The sequence below is a fragment of the Sabethes cyaneus genome, chromosome 3 (genome assembly GCF_943734655.1).
Source record: "Sabethes cyaneus chromosome 3, idSabCyanKW18_F2, whole genome shotgun sequence".
In the NCBI taxonomy this organism is placed as follows: Eukaryota; Metazoa; Arthropoda; class Insecta; order Diptera; family Culicidae; genus Sabethes; species Sabethes cyaneus.
The window spans coordinates 12851406-12873974 of record NC_071355.1 but is presented as its reverse complement, the minus strand read 5'-3'; the positions used below and the strand labels follow the sequence as shown (position 1 = coordinate 12873974).

Here is a 22569-nt window from a genome sequence, read left to right as displayed (position 1 = left end):
GTGGGTTTCCTATATTATCTTTTGTAGATAACGCAAACACAATCCATAATTGTTGATGCTTAGTAAAAGTTTGAATTTAATTGGTTTCAAAGTTGGTACTCATGCTGTTTTTTCGTCTCTATAAAATTCAGTTACAATGACCACCTCAAAATTTGTTCCAATACTTCTTTTTGATGCAGAAAACTTTCCCAAATGAGGAAATAATAACGAATAGCCATTTACTCATTTTCTTCGATATTGTTACTTACTCCTGAGAACACTTCACCACACTTGTCCATGGTTTCAGCTTCTCGGTGGTAGCTATCCGTCCATAAGTTTGCCAACAAAGGGCACAGTTCGATAGCCCACCGCTGCTGACCAAAAGCTACCCAGCCGATTCGGTCAGTTCGGAGAAACGAACCGTCGTACGCTGACAAGGGTTCTTGACAGCCAGTTTCCAATAGCATTGTCCCTCCCACAACCACACTGACTGGCTGGTCTGCGTCGTCGATCCGTTTCGAAATCGAACAACAAAAGACATTTGCTGACGGACGGCCAAACACAGCCCGGCCGGCCGGCCGGTTGGCTGCGTTGGACGACGATGAAATGCACAGCTCGTCACTTCTCGAATTTCAAGTCCGGTCAAGCGGAAAGCTTCCCGTCGAAGAACGACAGCCGAAGAAGGGACGGGGAAGGTTTTCCATTCTTTATCCGGTGAGAAATTTACATAAAAGTGATTCGAAGAAGGCGGACAGAACTTCACTTCGCCGCTCTCGGCTCCAAAGGGCTGTGAACGTAAATCATTTCAATAGATTTTCCCTCTATTTATTCGGATGATGTTTGGTAGGGTGTGGGTTCTCCGGAAAATGGACATCAATTCTTGACCACATTCTTGTCCACATTGTTTGGATTTCAACTCGGAAAGGGATCTAGCCTTGAGGGTTGGATTTGAAGTAGCTATGGTTTTGGTTTCAAGTTTCCTTTAGAAAATAGAATTTCAGAATCGATATTGAGAGTCGGATTGCAGCAATAGAGATTAAAGTTACTAGTTTGTAATATTTAATTTATTTCTCAGTTTGGTTACAATTGAATGCCTCACTTTTTTCACAGTCGTGACTGAAAAGTAAAATAAAATCAATTATCACTATACCATATTGAAGCAATCACTGATTCTTACCTCAACGTGAATCGCCAAAACGCCATCCTCGCCATCATGAGCAATGTGTATGGAAGCCCGCCCATCAGCTAGCACTGTAACCGATTTGCCCGTGCACGAATTGTTAACCTTATCACCAGAGATAACGTCACAATAAACACCAGCTGGGAGACCAGTTTGCAGTACTTCCAACATATCCGCACCCGCCTGATTGTTGAAAGCCACAAATCCTTGATTGCCGCGCGAGAATGCTATTTTGTTATCTCCGTTGGACCACCAATTAGCGACCGGAGTTCCCCAGCAGACATTACGGAAGTGAATCATGTTCGTGATCTGGCGCCAACGGTGCTCGCAAACCCACCCATTGCCGCAGGATTGATCTAGATTGATGGAAGGTGAAACAATATTTCCATTGGCATCCATCGGTGGTCCAATATCCAGGTCATCGAACGCGAACGAACTCATGATCCTCAGTTGACCATAAGGAAAAGCTGCTCCGAATGCGACTGCCATCTTGTACGGTTTCGGTAATTTGTAGGTCAATATTGTGCCAAAATCGTGTCGTTGATTGTCATGATTATCGACAAACACCAGCGCGTCTCGCGACGGCAGCAGTCCCCAGCCTTCCCCGAAAGATTCCAACCAAACGAGAGCATCATTCCCACGGAACGCTCGACCCATGTAGTACGAGAACATAAATTCCGTCACTGTTCCCAAATGATTATACTCATACTTTCTCACCACTTCGTGATCCCCATTATCAATCACTTCCTGCATCATAAATGCTCGAGATCCAGGTGCAAAACCGAATTCCGTATTCAAATTCTTCAGCCGACCGTAAATTATTTCCAAATCTCCCGGCCACATATGCTTGGCGGCATCCACCCTAAACCCAGCGACACCCAGATCAATCAAATGATCCATAAATGCCACCAGTTTATCCCGCACGCTTCCAATCCCTTGATTTAAATCGGGCAGCCCAAACAATTCACAGTTTCTAATCATCACTGGATCGTTCCAATCGGTAATCTCACAAGAAGGATTAAAGTCCGACAGCGACCAGGGAACGGCCGGAAAATCACGATCGCGTGGAACAGCCGTAGAGCCTCCCGTTCCTACACCGGTACTGCCATCGGCCGGATGAGCCGCCATATGATTGATAATAATATCAATGTACAATCTCACCCCAACAGCATTACACCTTCTGGACATATCCAAAAAGTCCTGTTCGGTGCCGGACCGTGTGGTCAGCTTATACGACACCGGCTGGTACCGTTCCCACCAGGGTCGGTTGTGCTCGCTGGATGGTGGTGAAACGATTACATTTTCGTTGACCGGTGACAGCTGAATACCGCCGAATCCTCGTGGTCCCAGGAAGCGTTCACATTCCTGCGCGATATCGGAGAACTTCCACTCAAACAGATGCACTATGGTGCTGTGACCGGTCCAGAAATGTGGATCATGCTGCCCTTGAACATCCGTAAAGAGTATCAGAACCACCGCCAGTACGGTGGCTGTCCAAAATTGTTTCATTTTCACTACCGCGTTAGATTTAAAATGCGACTTTTTAAAATTAGTTCACTCCTTTGGTATGCACCATTTATAGCTGAGCTTAATCTCACGAAAATGAGCTAATTTTTATTCAACCGGTGGTCAGTTCGAACAAGATAAGCATGCTATGTAGAATCAAATCTTATCGGGTACAATTGCTGTATGAGATAATTTGCGAGAAAAAATAGCTACTGATTAATTTAGATCATCGTCGATTCAGGCATCATTTGTGTTTAAACGAATTTTTAGAGCAAAATCATTTGATAACCGTAAGGGCGTCTCAGTTACTGCAGTATAACCCTGGTAAGTCAGCCGTAGTATGTTCGAATCTTGACTGGGAGAGACTGTATAGGAATTTGGACACGGACACGACATTAGACACGAAGTTTTACTTCAAATTAGAATTGATATTTTTCGTTTTACTCTCTCACAAGTTCTACTTCTTTTCTGTTCCTTTTTTTCTCTTTTCCAGCTAGATCCTATGTTCACACATATTTTTCCGTTTATATCTCGTTTGATCTCTTTTTCCTGTTTTCCTTTTTTCATCTATAGGTTTTCTTTTTCTCCTTCGTTAATCTTCTTTTCTACTTCCCTTTCTTCTCTTGTTTTCCGTCTTTTTCTTTCTCGTTTTTTCCTCTTTTCTATCGCGTTTTTTTTTGTATTTCTATCCCGTCTTTTTCTTTCTCGTTTTTTCTTCTTTCCTATCACGTTTGATTTTTGTATTTCTATCCTATTTTCCCTCTATTCATTTCGTTTTTCCTGGTAAGATCATCTGTTGCTCTGCAAAAAACTTAAACGTTACTTTATGCAGCACAATTCTGCAGTTGGGTTAATATTGAGTTACCTATCTAATCGACTACAATATGTTGAATTCAATGGCCTTAAGTCTGACGTTTTATTTGTTGGATGTGGTGTACTGCAAGGATCAATTTTAGGTCCTTTATTTTTCTCAATGACTTACCTAATCAAATTAATTATTGTCAGTCACACTTGTATGCCGACGACTATCAAATATATTTATCGGGAAAACTGAATGAACTACCGAACACTGTCAACATGGTTAATTTCGACATTCAAAACATAATTGAATGGAGCAATGCGAATAGTCTCAAACTAAATGCACGTAAGACTCAAGCAATCATTTTTAGGACAAGACACATGGATGTACATTAAGCTCCTCTTGTCAAACTGTCAAATGTCGTAAAAAACTTGGCATTTTCATGGACAGTAATCTGAATTGGAAGACCCAACCTAATGCGGTCTGCCAAAAAGTTTATTTTGCATTGCACACTTTGGTAGCATTAAAACATTGTACTCTACAGCAGATGAGATTGAAACTTGTACGATCCCTAATAATTCCACTATTCGAATATGGAGATGTACTTTTCGCTCAGTCAACAGACGAAAACTTTCGTAAGTTACAACTTGCTATCAATTCTCTTACCAGATATGTTTACGGATTAAGAAAATTTGACCACATTTCAAGTTTTTCCAAATTGATTCTTGATTGAAGTTACAGGGAATATATAAATTTTAGAATTTGCAGTATGACGTATAAAATACTAAATCACTCTCCAGTCTACTTAGAACAACATTTTACCACAACAACACTTCCTAGAACGCTGAACTTGCTACTTCCAAGGTGTGAAACTAATATTTTGCGAGACTCGTTCAGACATCGCACTATACGACTATGGAACAGCCTACCTCACGCAATAAAGAGACAAACATCATTTTATAGGTTCAAGAAAGAAACAAAATTGCATTTTTCTCACTAGTCGAGTAGTAATACATACTTTGAAAACTATTAGAAGGTTATTTGTATTATTATTATGTAAATAAATTATTATTATTATTATTCTCGCTCGTTTTTCGCTTTTTCTGCCCGCTTTTTCTCTTTCTTTTCTCTTTTCCTTTTTTTCTTCTTTTCTTGTCCTGTTCTACGCCTTTGTTATCCTGGTTTTTCTCTTTTCTGTTTCGGTTTTCTTCTCTTTTTCAACATTCCTAGTCATGCCCATTTTTCACCTCTTCCTTTTCCTTATTCTGTTATCGGTCAGTTATCTGTCCCATTAACTTTTTTTTATTTTTTGTTTCAGTCTGTTCCTCTTGTTCCTTTTGTTCTTCTTATTGTACACTATGATGCTGCTTTTTTGTTTTGTTTTATTTGTTTAGTTTTACCTCGTTTGCATTCCGTTTTATTTTTTTTATCTTTTTCTCACCTTGTTTCTCAATTTTCCTTCTCGGGTACTTTCTCCCTTTGTTCTCCTCCCGGTTTTCCGCCTCTTTTGTTCCGTTCTCTTTTATGTCCAGTTTTCTTCTCCATTTTTCTCGTTTTCTTTAACGTTTCTCCTTCTTTTCTCTCATGTTTCTTCTTTTTTGACGTAGGACTATTTTTTTTTTGCTCAGTAGATGCTCATTTGACTGCAACGCCTCAACGAAACAGAAATCGAAAAAGTAGTGAAAAAGGCAATTGTAGAGTTAATTACACAGGTCTGCTTCAAAAAAACTGCATTGGATTTTTCTATTGATTCTTATAGATTTTTGTCCACTGAATTCAGAAAAAATTAAAAAAATTGTTCGTCACGTCAGGTTTTCATGTAATACTTGTTGAATAATCTTGAAAGTTGGTTTTAGACATAAAGCAGCAGAAATATCCCGGATGGTAATTACATTAAAAATTCATTTTTACATCAGAATTGTATTTATTAATGTAAACCCTTCCATGTTTTGGAAGAAAACCATATACGATGGAGAAACTATGGAGAATATTATTTTAAAGCAAATTTGGTGCGATCAAATACGCCCACTTGCGCTTAATCAACTGTACTGCCTTATAGAAGCAAATTTGATAAAAGTCCTGTATGAAACATTTGTAGAACTGAATGCAATCTACAATCTTTCTGAATTGAATACTCCATTACTTTTGTATTTACGTGGTAATAGTATTGCAACTTTATCTTTACCTCAAACAAACGTTCTATTTATATACAAGGCTTAAAGGCCGTCTTTATTATACATGAAAAAAATAATGCACTACTCTATTCAGCAAAATTGTAGATTATATTCAGTTCTACAAATGCTTCTTACATATCTTTTACAGATTTTGCATCTGTGAGGCACAGCAGTTGAATTTGCGTAAGTGAGCGTACCTGAGTACATTAACCCAGTGTTGAAGGGCAAAAACAGAGCAAAGATAAAAATTTCAGTCCAGTAGTATTTTTCCTGTATTTATTAAGTAAAAATTTACTGAAATAACAGAAAAAGATCTTATTTAGGTTTTTTAATACGAATCTGTGATAATAATTTTCCCATCTAATTTGCGACTTTTCCATATAAGAAGCATAATTTGCAAAAAATCTGTACGTGATGGAGAAAAACGGAAATCAATTTTGAATTCAGCACCCCAAAAAACATATGATTCACCATGATGCATTTGAAAAAAAAAATATTTTTGCAGACCTGTGGTATTATCCACAGTATTGTTGAAGAAAGTATAGTTCTATCTTTTCTATTTACGGCGCTATGTGGCTGCTACCCCGTTGGTAGCAAAAAGAGCGCTCATTTGGCTACCAACGGGGTAGCAGCCCCATAGCGCCGTAAATACGAAATATAGAACTATACTTTCTTCAACAATAATGTAGATAATAATTAGCTCTACAATTGCCCTTTACACTACTTTTTCGAATTCTGTTTAGTTGGGGCGCTGTAGTCAAGTGAGCATCTACTGAGCAAAAAACCAAGAAGGAAGCCTATCCATCACCAATGCTACAGTAATAATACGTAGCGTAATTTTTCTTTGGCAGCAAAAGGCGAACGGCTCACTGGTAACTTTGCTCTTTTGTTCAGACTGAAATTGAAATGCTCTATTTTATTTGACGTACATGATAGAATGAAGGACCATGAAAAATAGGTGTGGCCGATTCTTGTCGCTTGTTCTGGTACATAACACGAGATAAGGCGGCGAACAGCATTATTCAAACGCTAGCTGAACAACTGCCAACATCGTTTGCCACGGCAAACGAGAGTCACGCTAGACTCGTTTACGTTTTCAGTGTGTGTGCAGTGTAGTGTGTTGGAGCCGGAGCACTCGTTTCGCTGCCGTGATGAAATATCTGGCTGCTGAAGTTCTGGAATTGGCAGGAAATATGCTGCACGCGACAACAAAACGACCAGAAGCATCCCACGTCACTTGCAGCTGGCCACTTGGAGTTGTATTTCATCGTGATTCAGGACCATACACGAACGGCTTCGTTAATCGCATAGCTGCTAAAGCTTTCCGGCTGGTCCGTTGCGACAAGCCGTGCCTGGTTAGCGGTTATCGGTACTCCAATTTACCGAACAGAGAATTACGTTAAGTGCGTTAGTGCAAGTTTATTGCAAGCTGGAGTTATGATAACCAAACAATCAGTCCTTTCAAGGGCCACACAACGATTGAAGAGTTTATTATATTTTCTTGCCCAGTTAATACCATAATAACACAGGCGACGAGGGAAAAGTTAAATTTTCGCCATTGCGGACGACCAACAAATGACGGAAATAAGTTTTCTGGTCACGGGCGACATTTTCTGCGACTTTTAAAACGTCTGCAGGTTGTAAATGCTTTATCAGTGTTCTTTTGTAAGCCGCAGAAAAGTTGCGCAAAATTTTCAACCATTTGAAAACTCGCGCGTACCGTATACCGATTATCAGAGGAAAAGCATTATTCAACGTAGAAACATATCATAAAAATTTATTTACTGTTTGGTTTAGTTACTGACTTCGGAAATCTCTGGATCCGACGGTAATCTCCCTGTGAATATGCTAGGAAAATTTACTTACGTTTTCATAAGCAACTGTTTGCTCTACGCTGTTTGGTGCCTGATATATATAGAAGGATTTAAATTGACAGACAAAAAAATATATTTGAAAAAGAAATCATTGAAACAGAACATAATTTTCCGATTCTTTGAAGTTTTCCACCAATACTTAACCTGTAATTAGACTTAAAATTGGAAATTAATATAGATTCAACTTGAAACTGAATTTAAAATCAAACTTGAAGCTGGACTCAAAATCAAATTTGTAATTGAGAATAAAACTACCCTTGGATGGACAATATGACAATGGATTAGACAAAAATAAACAAAAACATGATTTGAAAATTGAAGTCGAAATCGGTGTTGAAATTGGACATAAAATTTGAATTTAATTCCGACTTGAAATTAAGTTGAAAAAATTAATTTATAACTTTAGGCAATTAATTTAGGTACTTATCGCAAAAATTGTGGCAAATTAAATTATAAACTGGTATCTTCTGAGTTACAGAAATCATCTTGTAACGATTAAATCAGTTGAAAAATCGGTTTACTCTGTATAGATATCCTGTATCTTTTACACGAAAAGACAACTGTATTCAATTTGTAACATATTATCGCTATTTTAGTTGGAATTCCGCACTGAAAATTATTGTGCGACTACTTTTTCCTTTCGGATTGTGGAACGGCCTAACAGAGATGGAGCGGCTCTTGACTCGGTTGATATCTCTCTTAATGGAACTCCGTCCGGATCAGCGTCACCGTCAACCGTGCATGGAATCGAAAAGGTTCTGCGACAAGTTCATCTCCTTTGTCACGATGCGAGCGGAATAGTTCTGCGGAGGAAACTGATCGATTGGCTTCATGAAGGAAATTGATTATTGATAAGCAGGTAATACAAATGTTCGTGTGTGTTCCGAAGAATTCTTTGCAAGAAAGAAATTATTCATAAAGCAGTTTTTTTCGATTCCAATAAAGTACCTTTTTGTTGTTACTGGTTATCATAGCGCCGGCGTCGCTCAACTCGGTCTTGGGCACGTCGCCAATTTCTCAGAAGTCGCAAGTCGCTTTTGAACTGGTCGAGCGATCCCGCACGGTGGACATCTCTGTTCCTGAGGCAGGAGGAGTTGTTGAAGAGGGCCACTGTCAGGGCATTGTCTTTTGGCATCCTTACGGCGTGAACGGCCCACCGTAACCTACCGACTAGCAAGGTTTAGGTATTTCAAGTAAGGCTTAGTCCACTGTCATAGAATTTTTAATATTATACCGTGTGACACATATATATTTGAACAAAAATCATTTTATGCTTGCAACGGCATATACAATTAATATAATCAAACTAAGACCGTGTTTGTAATCATGACTTAATTCTTACTTGACGTAGTTTCATTTTCGTATTGTTTCTAGTTCTGTGAGCACGATCCATTGTTTGAGTTACGGTCGTTGATGATAAATAAATTCCAGAACGAAGAGATGATTTGTATAAATACTACACAGTAAAAAGCTTTGTTGAGACGGGTTCTGTTGAAAACCGTAAAAAACCGAAAGAAAACGAAACGTTAGAACTGCAGAGGTCAAAAAGGTTGTTCGAGAGAGAATTCATCACAGTTGCGATAGGTCCGCATAGAAAATGGCAGTTGAGTATATTTCTTCACCCTACTAAACAGCCAATTTGGTCGGTTTTAATCGATCGATTAAACATACCGACGAATCAGTAGATCGCCCTATTAAACTCCCATAAGTCGTCGTTGCAAGAATCAACCGATTCGGCGAGTCCAAAATCGGGCAATTCAGCCTACGCGAACCTACTTTTAATAGGGGAAAAAATAGAAGTAATTTTTGTCAGGTTAGCTTGGACATTTCTACACTCAAAAAATCAGCACGTCAAGCCAACGTCTAATAACATTCTAGATTAAAACAATGAAGATTTGTCATTGATATAAAAAAATTCAAGACGATAGATTCGGTTTTCGTCCTGAGCTGCATTTATTTCCCTATCTAACCGAAGTTTGAACACCATAAATAGCGGTATATATCAACATCCAACCAACTAACCGAAACAACGAGCATTAAGTAAAGTGTTCTGTTTCCCGTAAATTTAATCTTCATAAATTTACCCAAAAACCCTGTGCCTGTCACACCTGCCTCGAAGCGCGGCAAAAAAAGGAACTAGCGGCAGACCGACTTCAACTCAATTGAGAATACATATTTATACAATTACCGGTTAATTAGAAAGAAAGTGTTTTTCTCCTGCAGAGCTGTGAGCTGTGGTCCACCGTCACCCATTGCCATTTGAACCGCATACAGAGAAACCAAACTCCAGTTACTACTGCTAGGTAAGTGAGAGAGCGAAAAAAAATCGCATAAATTAATTTACTGCTCCGAATGCACTGGTGGATTGTCAAGGGAAGGGGGTGGAGGGGAGGAGAGGGGAACTCGCACCAAGCCAGGAAAGTGAATTAATTTTATTTTAATTTTTGATCCCTTTCCTTGAGGCAGTACGGTTGGCGAAATCAAACGACACACGAAAGGAGTAGCTACGAAGTGGTTTCCGTTCATTAGACGTTTGCTTGAGCTGACAAACGACCGGCTCAGGCGAACAGACAACGGTTTCTTAAGAACCGGAAAAGGCTCCAGCAGAAGAGCCTTTTCGGCCGCCTAAAATGCCTGCAAAGTGGGCGGCCGGGAGCGAAGCCGATGAAGGATGCGGCCCGGTACCACAATACATTATCCTATAATTCACAATTATCTCATTTCTCGAGGAGAAACTAATTGTGGTTTATGTGTGAATGACGTTCTCCACGGCCGTCGTCGGCGCGGCACAATTGCGGCCGAGCACGAAAGAAGAAGGGCTGCTGCTAGGTTTATTAAAAGTGTTTTTAAAACATGACCCCGGAGTAACATCCAACCGGTTCTGGCCAACAACCGAAACGAAACGAAATTGCAATCACATTTTTATTCACAACTCAAACGGATGGAATGGAAATCTCTTTACGGTCCTTCGCGAAAGCCAAGTTTGCGCAGAAGAAATGGCCGCCACTTCCGGTGCTGGGCAGCACGGTGGGTAGAGTGGTTCCTCGCGGGTGACAGGTTGGGTTGTCGAATTCACAGGACATCAAATCTATGGATTTTATAGAATGGAGCAAAACAAACTCCATCTCAATCCGAAACAGATCAGATTTAAGTCACAACTTGTAGTGCTTTTCCGTATAGGACAATGCCACATCCACCCTGACCGGGAAGCGTCGCAAAATATATTTCACAATTTTATGGTGTGGATTTAGGTAAATAAATTATAACCGAAAAGTGCAAAGTTATAATCGTTGTGGCAGCCGAATGGCCAGCCACTTGTTTGTTCATTGGAGAGGCACCGTGAGACAACCTCCCCTGGACTAGGCATAGTTTCAGGCAGGCACCAGGAAGGTATGGCAAAAGGCAATGTGTCCTTCCTAGCCAGTGATTTCATCAGCTATTCGTCCGTTCTCTCCAGTTCACGCTCACTTTCTTCGGGGTGGCCCAGAGCAAGAGTTGTCGTGGGAAATGCAGTTGTCACCGAAATTAAGATTTAATGCACACTTAATTAGAGGAAAAACTGCAACGAACTGTATAGCAGGAAACCAAGGGGACTAAGGAAAAAGGTGATTTGTTTGAAATGACAGTTTCTATCGTCTCTCTAGGTGCCTTGCTGCCTGGTATAGCCAGTCCAAGAGGCCAAATCTATAAAAACTTGCAGGCACATGTCATTCCACTGTTTATTCCGACGAGGTCAGACAAACAGTGAAACCATTTGCGTAATGGGAAATATCGATTGATTCGCTGACCATGATGCACGATGGAGCGCGTTTGAATGCATTCAGCGCTTTCATTAATTGACAGTCCGTCAACCTCAAAGGATGTCACCACAACAGGGATGGCTTACAGTAGTATTTTTTCTTTTACTATCAAAATCAGGTAGGCGAACGAATGTATTTGGAAACATCCTAAATAAAAACGCTAAACTCATATTTTACAGCCCAGTGCATCAAGTGCATGTACTGCAAAAGTGACCTGTACGAGGAAGCTTGCGATGCCGTTGGAAAGCGCGTGACCTGTACCGAGGGGAATGCCCACGAGCACTTTCGCTATCTGCAGCGTCTCGATAAGGAGCTGCGTGAGCCCAACCGGAACGAAGGCTACCAGTGTATGAAGATCAAAGTAGGCAACCATCGGCTGATCAAAGGGTGCATCTATGCCAATCTGCCGGTGTGTGTGGCCTTCCGGAAACGGGCAAAAACATGTTCGGCCTGCTTGGATGACGATTGCAACAGTTTGCAGTACAGGGATTACTATCTGAACTAATTGCCTCATGCAAGAGGCTAAAGATTGTGTTTTCCTTTGGGATAGTGAGAAGAAAAAAAGAATATAATCTTTGTTTACATGCAAGAAAATGTTTCTCCATGTTTCGTGGAACCGTGAAATGAACGATAAAATTTGACTGAATCGGACGCCGCCTCATAGTCCACAAACAAATGATGAGTCTGCAAGTTGTAGTCTAATAAATGACACAAGGTAGACATCTGATCAGTCGTAGAATGACCCTCACGAAAACTAACTTTATGCTCGCCGACGGAGGACTCGGCTAACGGTCTCAGTCTACAGAATTGGATACGGGAAAACATCTTAAAGGCAGCCATCCAACCAGCCCTTCGGCAGTTGTGCTTCCTCCCAGACCCTGAAAATGATCCAGTGGATTGCTTCGTACAACCGCTCGCTCCCCGCTCTTAGAAGTTTAGCCGCGATACCGTCCTTCCCAGCAGCCTTACCGTTTTTCAGCTTACTGATTGCCTCTTCAACCTTGTCCTGCAACCTGCGGGCTCCACACCTTGGCCATCGCAATTCTTATCCTGTTCCTTCTGACCTCCTTATTTACCTCGCCATTCAACCGCGTCATGAAGTGCTCCTTCGACCAGGCTACTTCCACCGTTTTATCAGTAAGCAGGTTGCCAGCAGTATCATTGCACATCACAAGCATTCGACCGTTAATCAGTGCAAGGGAAAAGTCACTGAGAGCATTGTGCTAGGTACCATTTAAGTAACGACGTCTTACACAGTTCACTTCGTTCACAATCACAATTGCGTTACGTTCGTTGCACATTTGTTGCCTGCTGTGGCACCTTTTCGGCATCCAAACTTTAAAATATTGGAATCTGGCAGCTCTGCCAATTTTTGACATTGTCAAACTGAACAAATGAGTACATGTTTCATGTGTTCGGCACCTTGCCGGTACAATTGATCTGAGAGCTAGAGTCTCCATTTTGATGCCTCCGGTCAGTCCGCTGATTTCCAACTCTCGTAAAGTCTTGAAGTTTGAAACTCTTATTTGTATGGTTTCGGTCATGTTTTATAATGGCCATAAAGGTGGGACGATACTAGCAACATTTCCAGAACTGATTTTACTGAAATGGCCATATCTCGGTCGTTTCTCGACGGATTTCCGTTCTTTTATCACCAGTCGACTAAAAATAAAGTCTAGTTTTGGGACAAAATATGAATATTTTTGAATTGCACTAACTACTGCGTAACTTGAAATGTTTTAGAAAAACTAGAAAAATTTCCCCGTCGTGTGCAATTAATTTCATCGAAAAATGTGTTTGTAGAAGTTATGGCTGTTTGAATTTCGTCAACATTTTGCCTGTTCCGATCATCTTGTCTAACCCCTGTACTTCGACATCGTACTCAACGATCGAAGTTGATTGACAGTTACGCATATGAAACTGATCGACAGGAGACATCGGATGAACCAACTATCTATGATTCAAGCTTGTACTAGTAACGTGTAATACGTATGCATTTAAAAACTGGACTGATTTTAGCGATGTTTCCTGTGATTCTGTTGTATACAGAAAAGGTTTGACAGCGTTATTAGTTAATTAATATGTAGCAGCCATGCCTAAAACAGTCAAGCAACTACGCTTGATGCTTTTTCTCGTACGGCGTAATGTATTGCGTAAAGAAACTGTTCCATTCAGTCGTTTTTCGGTCGTCTCTCAGTCGTCTTTTATCTGTCTTTCAGTCGTCATTCAGTCGACATTCACATCATTTCACTGTACCAACCCAGGGAACATTCTGAGTTTTATTACATTCTTATAATGGTATTTATGACCATTTTTGGTAATAAAAACCATCATAAGAGTGCAATAAAACCTTGATTGTGACTTGGGAAGCAACACTAAAGGTTTTATTACACCCTTATGATGGTTTTTGTGGCCAAAATTGGTCATAAATGCCACTATAAGAGTGCATTACAACTAAAATTGCTACTTGGGTTCTTCAATCCGTCTTTCAGTCGTTTGATAGTCGTTTTTTAGTCAGTTTTTCAGTCAGGCGTCTTTTATTCGACTGCCATTCGTCTTTAACGACAAGGTCGTCAGAGTCCATTTACGGCAGTCAGCATGGCACCGAATATCACCCTTCTCTTCCCTTCTTCAGTGTGCCAACATACTCCCATAGACTCGGGAAACCATCACAAAAATATAAAATTAGTTCAACTAACCTGCTAGCCGTAATGAAATCTTGCAACTCGAAGCCCTAAACATTGCATTCTATTAGTTCTATTACTTTTTCGGTCATTAATTACACTAAATACTGAGATTAGTGACTAATTAAAATTCATCACTATATTTTCACTTTTTCGCCGTCGAATTTTCAATAATTTTTTTCAGCCGTTTCAGTCGTCGAATCACTCGCGAAACTTAACTTGAGGCACAAAAAACTTTAATTTACCACCCGAACAGTTATGTAGAGAGATATCATAATCATTTTGCCTAAATTATTCACTTGAATTGACAGGAAAAACTTTACTTCGTTTCGATTGAAATTAAGAATCCGCGACCGTCGTTGTTGTACGTTGCCAAGGAAACGGACGTTTATATGGAGTGATGCCAACGCAAACATTTGAGCATGAAATTGACCAATTATTTTCGCAATTAAATTAAAGGTCGTAAAGTGTCGATAATATACTTATAAAATTTACTGATAATAAAATTCACCGGAAATAACAATTTATGTGATAGAATTACCGTCGGATCTAGTTCAACAGCAAAAATAGATACGCGATTCTACGTTTCATAATTGTTGATAACAGATCATTACCTACTACTAACAACTCTATTCTCAACAAAACGATTGTAGCAACAAGTACTGAAATCAGTAAAAAAGCAACTGGACTCTGACGACCTTCACCTTAAGTGGTCGTTTTTCAGTCATCTTCCAGCCGTCGCTCAGCTATCTTTTATCCATCCTTAATTCCTTTTTCAGTCTTCTTGCAGGTTTCAGTCGTTTTTAACCGTCTTTCAATCGTCTTTCAGTCGTCGATCAGCCGTCTTTCAGTCACCCTTCAACGGTCTTTCAACCATCTTTCAGTAGCCTTTCAATCGTTTTCAACCGTCTCTTTGTCGTCTTTTAGCCGTCTTTCAGTCCTCTTTCAGTAGACTTTCAGTCATCTTTCAGTCGTTTTTCAATGGTTTTCAGTCTTCTTTCAGCCGTCTTTTAGTCGCCTGTAAGTTTTGTTTTAAACACCTTTCAGATTTCTTTCAGTTGACTTTTAGTCGTTTTTCAGCGATCTTTCAGTGGTTTATAGTCGTCTTTCAGTTGTCTTTCAGTCGTTTTCCAGTCTTCTCTCAGTTCTCTTTTACCCTTTTTCCAGTCGTCTTTCAACCATCTTTCAGTCGTTTTTCAATCGTTTTCAGGTCTTCTTTCAGTCGTCATCACCTGCGCGTTTTTTTTAGTGTACTTTTAGTCATTTTTCTGCCATCATTCAATCGTCTTTCAGTTTGAAATTAAGTAAAACGAAAGCCATTCCAAAAACATTCTACTATCTATATTTATTCGTGACAGATACGTATTTCGTCTACGACTTGCGGGCTTCCTCACTGTCCATAGTTCCATAGTTTTCTTTTTATTTAATTTCAGGTTTCGTACTACTAAGACGCTCCAAAAAATTCAATCTCTCAGCCGTCTTTCAGCGGTCTTTCAGTCATCTTTCAGCCGTCTTTTAGACGATTTTCTGTCTTTTTTCCGTCGTCTTTTAGGTGTCTTCCAGTTCTCTTTTAATCACCTTTCGGATTAGAATTTTAGTCGTGTTTCAATCGTTATTTAGACATTTTTCTCTCATTTGTGAGTCACCTTTCCGTCGCTTTTGTGTCGTATTTGATCCGTTTATCAGTCGTCAGTAATCATCTTTCAACAGTCTTTCAGACATTTTTCTATCATTTGTGCGTCACCTGTCCGTCGGTTTTGTGTCGTCTTTTATCCGTTTTTCAGTCGTCATGCAATCGTCATTCAGTTGTCTTTTATCTGTCTTTCAGTTGTTTTAGCCGTCTTTCAGTCTTTTTTCAGCCGTCTTTCAATTGTCTTTTATCCGTCTTTCAGTCCTTATTCAGCCATTTTTCAGGCCTTAGTCGTCTTTCAGTAGTCTTTCAATTGTTTTTCAGTTGTCTTTTAGCCGTCTTTCAGTTTTCTTTTAATCCTCATTTCACTCAACTTTTAACCGTTTTTCAATCATCTTTCACTCATCTTTCAGTTGTTTTTCAGTCGTCTTTCCATCGTCTTTCAGTCGTTTTCAGTCGTCTGTTAGTCGTCTTTTAGCCGTCTTTCAATTTTCATTAAATCATTTTCCAGATTGCTTTCAGTCAACTTTTAATTGTTTTTCCGTTGTCTTTCAGTCGTCTTTCAGTCGTATTTCAGGTTTTTTTAATCATCTTCCAGATTGCTTTCAGTCAACTTTTAGTTGTTTTCCAGTCGTCTTTCACTCATCTTTCAGTTGTCTTTCAGTCGTCTTTCAATCGTCTTTCAATTGCATTTCAGCCGTCCTTCAGTCGTCTTTCCATCGTCGTTCAGCCGTCTTTCAGTCGTTTTTCAGTCGTCTTTTAGCCGTCTTTCAGTTTTCTTTTGATCATCTTCCAGATTGGTTTCTGTCAACTTTTAGTTGTTTTTCAGTCGTCTTTCACTCATCTTTCAGATGTCTTTCAGTCGTCTTTCAATCGTCTTTCAGTTGCATTTCAGTCGTCTTTCCATCGTCGTTCAGCCGTCTTTCAGTCGTCTTTTAGTCGTCTTTTAGTCGTCTTTTAGCCGTCTTTCAGTTTTCTTTTAATCATCTTCCAGATTGCTTTCAGTCAAATTTTAGTCATTTATCAGTCGTCTTTCACTCATCTTTCAGTTGTCTTTCAGTCGTCTTTCCATCGTCGTTCAGTCGTTTATCAGTCCTCTTTTAGCCGTCTTTCTGTTTTCTTTTAATCGCCTTCCAGATTGTTTTCAGTCAACTTTCAGTTGTCTTTCAGTCGTCTTTCAATCGTCTTTCAGTTGCATTTCAGTCGTCTTTCAGTTGTCGTTCAGCCGTCTTTCAGAGGTCTTTCAATCGTATTTCAATTTTCTTTTAATTACCTTTCAGATTTCTTTCAATCGACTATTAGACGTTTTTTATTCGTGTTTCAATCGCCATTCATACATTTTTCAATCGTCTTTATATCACCTTTTTGTCGTCTTTCAGCCACTTATCTGTCGTGTTTCAGCCGTTTTTCTGTCGTCTTTCATTCTTTTATCAGTCGTCTTTTAATCATCTTTCATCCGATTTTCAGCCGTCTTTTAATCGTCTTCCAGTCGCCTTTCAGTTTTCTTTCAGTCGACTTTTAGTCATTTTGCAGTTGTCTTCAAATCGAATTTCAGTCACGCTTCAGCGATCTTTCAGACGTCTTTCCATCGTCCTTCAGTCGTCATTCAGCTGTCTTTCAGTCCTCTTTCAAATTTCTTTCCGCCGTCTTTTAGTCGTATTTCAGCCGTCTTTCAGTCGTTTTTCTGGCTTCTTTCAGTCGTCTTTAGTTGCTTTTCAGTCTTCTTTTAGTTGTCTGTTAGTCGTCTTTCAGTCCTCTTTCCGTTTTCTTTTAATCGCCTTTCAGATTTTTTTCCGTCGACTTGTCGTGTTTCAATTGTCATTCAGACATTTTTCAAACGTCTTGGAGTCGCCTTTCTGTTGTCTTTGATCATTTTATCCTTTTATTATCTTTCAATCGACTTTCAGCCGCCTTTTAGCCGTCTTTTAGTCGTTTGCATTCGCCTTTCAATCGTCTTTGAGTCGCTTTTCTGTCGAAACGAAAACGTTGGACATCATAAGGCACTTTGCGTCCACCGAATTTAGCCGTTCCGGCATTTACATCATTACATTCTTTTTGGAGAAAGCCGAGAGCTTCGAACGGAAGCCTGGTTCCGGTTAGCTACAGGGCTGCACGACCGTATAGGGCAGTGGAAGTAAGCCCGAGAGCAAGGTGGCCTAATTGTTCCACACCTTAGGTCGGGAGGTTGGAGCAACCGGCCTAACGAGGAAGATGTACTTGGACAAAATGGACATTTTTTATGCGAAAGCGTCAGTCAAGACCAGCCGTGTCTGAGCGGCAGGTACTGAAGATGCTGATGAAAAACATCTTTTCGTTGAAACGCGACGACCAGAACTACCTGACACCGGACGCTGGAGGTTAGCGATGACGATAAATTTATCTGCCACACCAAGTTCATGAAGACGATATTTCTGTGGTTGACGACCAGCGAGAATGAAATGTTCAAGCTACTTTTTGAGTGAAAGAGCTGAATAACATACCGACTTCCAACTTTCCATCGGTCATGGCTAAGGTAGCGGCCAACTACCGTAAAGCCGCCCACTTAGACATCAAAACATTTTTGTAGAAGGTTTAATAAACCTAGGATTTAAAGAAAATTTGAAGTAGTTTTTTTCATCACCAACTGAGATCACTCCATTTATCGAATACTTTCTTCTTTCGGAGAAGAAATAAATTCTCGCCAATCCTTTCCCGTTACAACAATTACCATCAACATTAATTACAATAATTTGTCAGTGTTGCAGTTGCAGTAATCTAGAACTAGATTATAAACTTGCGTGACTCAAAGGTGCCTCATAATTCTAAATCTCAATTACGTGTATTACTATTGCATGCTCAGTGTCAACCATGTTTCCAAGTGCAACAGTCCGGTTAGTTATAATCCTGATTTTCTCCTGCATCATCCAAATTATAGTTAGTACTCGAATACCTTAACTTTACGTTGAAATTTCCAACATTCTTCTACCACAACTTCAAGCCGTTCGAAGTAGAACTGGAATCTTTTCTACCGGATCCGGAATCGGACCCGACGCTGGTCGACTACGGGACGCTTCGCGTATACAAAAAAAGCCGCGATTGCCTAATAGTGACGGGCTATTTCATCATCCTGCGCAACCTGGGCCAGCAGAACGAAGCAATGCTGGAGTTCGGATCGATACGGGCCGATGGAAGCCTGTTTCCGTTAGGACGAAGCAGGAAGAAGTTTTGCGATTTCTACAATTCGGACTTTCCGGTGCTGCAGGCCGTCCGCGAAAAATCCAACCTCCCTCCGAAAGGGACCTGTCCGTTTCCGAAGGACAAGTACCACATCAACGGGTACGAACTCTCCATGTCGCACCTGCCACCGCTGCTCGCCCCTGGCAGGTACTACATGAGATTGGTTATTTTTCAGGACGAACAGTACGCTAGCGGAGCCTCGGTAAAGGGAAGAATGTCGGTGTGAAATGTGCGGAAAAATATGTGGTTTGGTAATAAAAGCTAATAAAACAGCAAAAACCCCATATTACTGCCTTGTGGGGCATCGGAATTATTTGAAACCACCATAGAATAGCAGAAGTTGAATTATACAAACAGAAACTTCTGTGATGCATTTTGACGCGTGCTTACAATTGTTTCGGGTGGGGTAAACTGCGGCCACGATAACATTCAGACATTCCTGACATTCCGACCATCAGCCAGACGATCGGTCAATACAGGTACTCATTCGATAATTGTGCTCCGATTTAAAACTTTTCCGTTAATCTAAACGTCTCAAAATTGTTCATCGTGTTTTATATGGACCCGTGACAAATGATCAAGTATCATAATTACTATCGCGACGCAAGGTGTGTTGCCGATTTAAGCATACTTCACCAAAACAAGACACAAGATGTATAGTAAAACTCCTTCCAACAGTCTGGGCCCCGCACAGCTCAATCATTTCGTAAAGACGTCAATGAAAAGGAAATAAATTACATGCTTTATTATGCATTCAGTCGGAGGTAGGCATGAGTTATTAAACAGAATACCGTCACAACTATAGTAATTACACTAATCACATTTTGTTCACCACCACTGAAAATGACATCGTTGCAACGATCGGTATGGTTGCAAGCCAGGCATTCCCGAGTTCCTTGAAAGCTCGCGTATCGCAAGTCACAAAAGTTGATCGAACTGACGGTCGAGTACACGCACCCTCGTATAAACAGAAAATTCATATCCGATAAAGAAGTTGCCCTCACGTGAACACATTGAAACTCTTCCCGGCTTAGCACCTGCGTCCAGACGAGGGTTGGCATAAAACCGGCCAGCGATTCGTTGGTTCTGCGAACGATCTCTTCCGTGCAGGTCATGGTTTCGATTTCCTCTGCAGTTCGGTTGCAACTGTTGATTCCGATACAGAAATGACACTCCAAACCACTCACGACAACACCTAACAACGATAAAACAAAAAGTCACGACTGAGAACAACGGACCGTCACAACGGAATTAACCTTTAAAGCTCACCTTGATCGATTATGGTTACGATCGCAATTACCGATACAACCTGCCAGAGCCGGTGTGACGTCATTGCGTTTTACTACCTTTGGCAGGAAAAAAAGTAAACTGCAATCAACAATCAACGATGCAACGCTGCAAGCGATCACTGACATACTGATCCTCTCGACCGGAGCCGTTCAACCCAACCTCACGGCGCGCGCGCCGATCATCGGTCAAGTGTCCGTACACTTGAACACTTTCGCACCTTTTGCGCTGTACCTGCGGCTACATTGCAAGTCAACAATGAGACGGAATTCTCAGGCGAACATCGACTTGCACAGTGCATGCAATACAACCGTATTACGGACTGGTTAAGTAATTTCAATCCTTCGTCGTCAGGCATCGTGTATTATCAGGCGCAATACACCTTATTGATTACGAACAATTCGACGTTTACGCAAAGAGAAATGTAACCACCTCTCAATGTATCATCATGGCTACTCGACATGCTTATATCATGATCTGATAGCGTAAAGCTGCCTACTATGATTGAACGGCTTTTATCAGAACCAAGATTTCCGCGCTAGCAGTTCTGTGTGTTTGGTGACAGTGCACAGTGAATAAATTTGCATTCTAAATTTGCGCGCAGCATATATGCAGCAGTTTGTGAATGAAATCGCGAGATAAATCTGATCATGCGATAGTGATCTATCCGACCAGCCATAGTGAGTGTGCGGTACTCCGCTGTGACCAGTTATTAGTGCAACCGATTGCAGCTAATGTTCAGGGAACAACAAACTACATGAACGGCGAAGTTTTTTAAGCTAATTGACTTCGCAAAAGTTCTCGAAACGGTAGCAGTACCGCTGCTGTTCCAATTCTGCCATTCGACGGAAGAGATTGGGAAATTCGTGTTGACACGCGCGATCGTACCACTAGCGACCAATCAGTTTAAGCCAATCAGCTGTTAAGCGTTTTACAGACGAGGCTACAAAATACAGGGCAGTTTTTAGTAAAGCTGCAAATTTCAACTTTTAACAGCAACTGGTCCTTATTTTACGGTAATTAGTATAGTAGAAACGACTTCCAAAATTCTATTTCAATTGAATAGTTAGAACATGTGGTGTGCACTTGATAACTTCGTCTGTAGAATGCTTCGATTCTTCATACGCAGATAATTTTATGAGCCGGTTACAAGTTACTCACAACATACATTTATTTTTCTTTTTCATATTTACTTTGCCGGTTGTAAACGATTGAGAAAATTGGTTTGAATCACCATCCGGTGATAGTGGCAGATCACTGAACTGGTTCGGCTGATTTCTTAAACGAAGTGACTAGAGCCGGAATGCTTTCGTGACCTACTACCAGTACTGTCGTTCATTTCGCTGATTTCATACCTAACGTGACTTAGTGCTTGCACGGGTCTGATATATGCTCTTAGAACCGCAACTGTGCGGACGATGCAAGCAAGTAGATTTTACAGTTTGATTAAATCAATTCTGAAAGGGAATTCTGATCCAGTATGCTTTTAACCAAACAGTTTGATCAGAATTCAGAATAAACATTTTGATCAGAATGAGTTTGATCAAAATGTACAATCGAAGTCTTCAAGGCTTTCCTAAATTAATTGTCTCCCAACTTTTGCAAGGTGTACGATGGGAATCTCTCCAAGTAGTGCCTGCAAGGCATGGTTCATACACCTACGCCACTCTCCTCTTTCCGTTTGTACTCTGCCAACAATAGTCTGGAAACACCTTTCGTTCCAATACGACAAGTGCACGTATGTCTTCCGTAAGCAAAGTTACCGTCTTAAGTCCGAAGAGGACTACCGCGGTATACCGGTCTGATTAGGGTTTTGTACATCGTCAGGTTTATGCGGCGGCGTATGCTCCTTGATTGATGCGTCATGCGGAAGGTAAAGAAGGCTCGACTTCCAGGTTGAATGCGTCGTTGAATCTCCTTACTTGTAAGAACCAACAGGCAGTGACCAGAGATCCCAAATATACGAACTTATCAACCACTTCCAATTCATTGCCGCCATGAATTACTGTCCGTGGGAGGCACGTTGCTTTCTCTGGAGCCTCTTCCTACAACATATTTGGTTTTCGACGCATTGATTTGTAACCCTTTCGTCGTAGCCTCCGTTTTTAGTCTGGCGTAGATTGCCTCCGCCGCGGTGTTGACCAGCGTAATGCCGCGGTAGTTACAGCAATCTAGCCGATCGTCCTTTTTGTGGATGGAACAAACCACACCTTCCAGTCACTCCTCCGGTAGTTTCTCCTCCTCCCAAGCCCTTGAAATTATCCAGTGAAATGCCGTAGCAAGCGGTTCTTGGCCCTTATTGTAAAGATCTGGCGGGAGTCGGCTCTTCCCGGCGGCTCTATCATTCTACAGCTGTGGCTGTGATGATATTAATAAGAAAAAGAATAAGAATAAGAATAAGAATAAGAATAAGAATAAGAATAAGAATAAGAATAAGAAT

The 22569-nt window shown here is 40.7% G+C and overlaps 3 protein-coding genes across 3 annotated transcripts; 2 read left to right on the top strand and 1 right to left on the bottom strand.

Annotated features, from left to right (window-relative positions):
• Positions 1–1123: 1123 nt before the first annotated feature.
• On the bottom strand, positions 1124–2668 carry LOC128739278 (alpha-amylase A-like). Its single transcript, XM_053834757.1, has one exon. The coding sequence runs from the start codon at positions 2666–2668 to the stop codon at positions 1124–1126; it is 1545 nt and encodes a 514-aa protein (XP_053690732.1).
• A 7840-nt stretch (positions 2669–10508) lies between these two features.
• Positions 10509–11817, top strand: LOC128739277 (uncharacterized). Its single transcript, XM_053834756.1, has 2 exons — positions 10509–10539; positions 11492–11817. The coding sequence occupies exons 1-2, from the start codon at positions 10509–10511 to the stop codon at positions 11815–11817; spliced, it is 357 nt and encodes a 118-aa protein (XP_053690731.1).
• Positions 11818–18457: 6640 nt separating this feature from the next.
• LOC128739276 (uncharacterized) lies at positions 18458–19068 on the top strand. The gene is made up of 2 exons (XM_053834755.1): positions 18458–18496; positions 18541–19068. The coding sequence occupies exons 1-2, from the start codon at positions 18458–18460 to the stop codon at positions 19066–19068; spliced, it is 567 nt and encodes a 188-aa protein (XP_053690730.1).
• The last annotated feature ends 3501 nt before the right edge of the window (positions 19069–22569 follow it).

Bases quoted from the DNA above. Each gene is read 5' to 3' on its own strand.
- LOC128739276 (XM_053834755.1), top strand. From the start codon at position 18,458: ATGCTCAGTGTCAACCATGTTTCCAAGTGCAACAGTCCG. The intron at 18,497-18,540 runs GTTAGTTATAAT...TCCAAATTATAG, and splicing joins TTTCCAAGTGCAACAGTCCG to TTAGTACTCGAATACCTTAA.
- LOC128739277 (XM_053834756.1), top strand. From the start codon at position 10,509: ATGGCCGCCACTTCCGGTGCTGGGCAGCACG. The intron at 10,540-11,491 runs GTGGGTAGAGTG...CATATTTTACAG, and splicing joins TTCCGGTGCTGGGCAGCACG to CCCAGTGCATCAAGTGCATG.
- LOC128739278 (XM_053834757.1), bottom strand. From the start codon at position 2,668: ATGAAACAATTTTGGACAGCCACCGTACTGGCGGTGGTTCTGATACTC.